This window comes from Nannospalax galili, unplaced genomic scaffold (genome assembly GCF_000622305.1).
Source record: "Nannospalax galili isolate Female #2095 unplaced genomic scaffold, S.galili_v1.0 scaffold527, whole genome shotgun sequence".
NCBI classification, from domain to species: Eukaryota; Metazoa; Chordata; class Mammalia; order Rodentia; family Spalacidae; genus Nannospalax; species Nannospalax galili.
Window position 1 is genome coordinate 498,683 of NW_008355476.1, and position 3,436 is coordinate 502,118.

The 3,436-nt window shown below is 42.3% G+C and overlaps 1 protein-coding gene across 1 annotated transcript in view; it reads right to left on the reverse strand.

Moving 5' to 3' along the window:
- Nucleotides 1-3,436, reverse strand: part of Alms1 (ALMS1 centrosome and basal body associated protein) — a 4,717-nt gene that overhangs the window by 489 nt on the left and 792 nt on the right. Inside the window, 2 exon segments of the mRNA XM_017803113.1 lie at nt 518-718; nt 2,048-2,165. Of these exon segments, the coding sequence (XP_017658602.1) occupies nt 518-718; nt 2,048-2,165 (319 nt within the window).

A 3,436-nucleotide genomic window follows, 5' to 3' on the forward strand; every position in this document is an offset into this window, starting at 1 on the left:
ACTCCTATGAAAAATACTGACTAGAAGGAGATTCATCTGTTGGGGTAGATGCCCCCTAGGGTGCCCTTAAGTCTGTTGTAACTGCAGAAGGACTCTCTAAATGAAGTTCTAGTTACTTTCAAAACCTACCAATGGGAGACAGAGAGAGACTGTGCCTTTGAATGTGTGTTAAACAGGAACAGGTGACACCTAACAGTAACATACACAATGCTGACCAAATGCCTCTGCCATCTCACATGCAGTAACCTGCACACCACTGAGCAGGGCCACAATGCCCCAAGAGACAATGCATTAGTTTCTCTGTTACCTCAAATTAGAAACTGAGCTTCAACCAAGACGCGGGGGGGGGGTAGCAGTTGGGAAGCAGAGGCAGGTGAATCTCTGTGAGTTCAAGGGTAGCCTGATCTACATAGTGAGTTCCAGGCCATCTGGGGCTATAGATAGGGAGACCCTGTCTCAAAAAGACCAAACAAACAAACAAAAGACTGAGCTTCAAAATAAAAAGAAAGAAACCAACCTTCACAGGAATTGGGCTTGTCCTTCTGTAACTTTTTGTTACCAAGATAACTGGTAAAGAACATTTTCTCTTGGACTTTTTCTTCTGGACAAGAAGTCATATCACTGTCTTCTAATCTGGCCTCACTAGATCTTAGAGTTGGGAAAGTCACCCCAACATCCTGGGTATGTTTCTTGGTACCAGTCACAATCTCAAAGTTACCTATGGGAAAGATCACAGACACATCTTGGGGGTGGGGAAGCAGACATGGAAGAGATGGAAAGATGCAGAAAGAGGTTAAGGAAGAAGGGAATACGAGGAGAAAGTAAGAGGGCTTTAGTCTCTAAGTGAGCTTAGGGGAGAGAGAGAGAGAGAGAGAGAGAGAGAGAGAGAGAGAGAGAGAGAGACTGAAACCACCTGGCTGAATGAACTCAAAGGGTTCAGTTCTGGTCCCAGGGGAAAGACAGCAAGTAAACCCAGACCTGCTGGTAAGACATCAATAAGGAAGAGTTGGTAGAGGTGTGGCCAAGGCTCGGGAGGAAAAAGGAAAAGGAGATTTATTCATTTTGTTGCATAAAATAAAAGTCCAGGCAAAAACTGAAAATCCTCCTCCCACCCCTACTCTCCAGTCACATCATTCTGTCCACAACCCACGATTCCAGAGAATTTTACAGTTCTCATCTCTCTTTTTTATTTCATGTGCTATTATGTGCTGTTCTGAACTTTGATTTGGAGATTTTTCAATATTAGTAGAGAACTTCATTCTACATGGAACTTCTTCATATGAAAATACAATAGTTCATTTTATCATTGTTATTAATGGCCATCCAAGTTGGCTTTAATTAATACTTTGCACAGTTGCCAATTTTTTTGTTTTGTTTTTGAAACAGGGTCTCCCTGTAGCCCTAGCTGGCCTGGAACTTGCTATGTACACCAGACTGGTCTCAATCTCACAGAGATCTCACAGGTCAGCCTCTGCCTCCCAAATGCTGGGATTCAAGGCCTGTGTCACCATGCCAGGCTATATTTGCTATTCTATGCATATCCAAGCATATCTACTGGCCAAATTCCAAAAGCAAAAGTGCTGGGTCAAAGTACATTTGCTTCTCACAGGAGCTATGTCACTTATACCCCCACTATGTGAATGCTCATTTCCCTAAACTCTTGCTTATAAACTTGGATTTTTGCAATTTGTAGGTGGAAAAACAGCATCTGGATATGCGAGTACTTCTGATTTTTATTTCCTTTATCATGAGATTGAATATTTTTTATGTTTCAAAGATATTTTTATTTCAATGAAAAAGTTTTTTTTTTTTTTTTTTAAGTGTCTGCATGCATTGCCTGCATGAGGTAAGTGTACCCATGTCGTGCAATGCCCGCGGAGGTCAGAGGCTGTCAGATCCCCTGGGACTGGAGTTACAGACAGTTGTTAGCTGCCGTGTGGGTGCTGGGATTCAAACCCAGGCCTTCTGGAAGAGCAACCAGTGTTCTTAACTGCTGAGCCATCTCTCCAACCCCTCAATGAAAAAGTTTAAATCCAAAGGATTTTACCTGTTTGTATGCTCTTGTTTAAAATGTGCACATTTTGCTCATTACACAGAGTAGAGTTCAAGCTCAAGAAACTACTGGTGGAGGAAACAGAGTCTGAAGAAACCAAATGATGTGCTGCCTGGAAAAACAGGAGAGCCTGTCAGAGTGACCTGTAGCCAGAGACATTGCTACCCACAGGACAAGGCAGCCTGCAAGCCCCCAGAGTCCTCTCTAACTACATAGTTGAGATGCAGTTGAAGGAAACTGTGGACAATGCTGTGGTAGCGTATTTGTGATGGAGGAATACTGCTGTAGGATAGAGCCCAAAGCTGCTGCAAGACCCTAAGGAAAAGAAGGGGCTTGGAATTTCCCCAGGTGGTAGCCAAACCTTAGTCTGACACATCTCCAGAATGAGATTCTCACTTGTCACCTGTAGGTAATTTTGGAAAAAGAAGAGACAGATAAAATAGCTAATTGAAGTGATGAGCTATAGACACCATCCCTCAATTAGAACAGACTTGGGCACTTTTTATTCAAAGACAGACACCAAAGAGCTGCAGGGCACCTTGAGAAATGCCCAATGACTGAAGTACCACAAAACACATGAAAGCCCAAAGCTGTTTCTAAATATATTCAGAGCAAGCAGACCACTGAAGTATGAGTTCAGGGATGGAAGCTGACATTGGCGGATAAGAAAAAGTTCATCAAAATATAGCTGAATATGGCATAAAAAGTGCACATATCTAAGCCAGAAGAGGACATCAGGAGTCTTCCTCCATCATTCTCAATCTATTCCTTTGAGGCAGAGCCTCTCCCTAAACCTAGGGCTCCTATTTCCTCAGCTAGGCTGGAAGCCAGGAAGTCCCAGGAACCTGTCCTCCTCAGAGCTGGTATTGCAGGTGTGTGAGGGACATCCAGCTTGTTGAAGTGGTACTGGGATCCAAACTTTGATAGGCATGACTGCATAGCAAGCGTTTTTGAGCACTGAATGATCTCTCTAGCCCAAAACAGTGTTTCTTAAACCTGATCATCATAAGAATGTCCCAAAGGGAAGGAAGATAACCCAGAACTGCAATCTCTCAGAGAGAGGTCTGGTCATTTGCATTTTAAATAAATACCAATTGACTTTTTTTTTATATATATTTTTTTATTGACTCAGAAAAGTGTTTTGTATATTTAAAAAAGATTTTTTGGGTTGAACATTATTTTTTCTTTATACAGCTTTTGTTGTTGTTGTTATTGTTGTTGTTGTTAAGACAGCGTCTCCCTGTAGCCCCGACTGGTCTGGAACTTTCTATATAGAGTAGGCAAGCTTTGATCTTACAGAGATCTGCCTGCCTCTGCCTCCTGAGTGCTGGGATTAAAGGTGTGTTCTACCACAACTGGCTACCTACATCTTTTTTTTAAAAA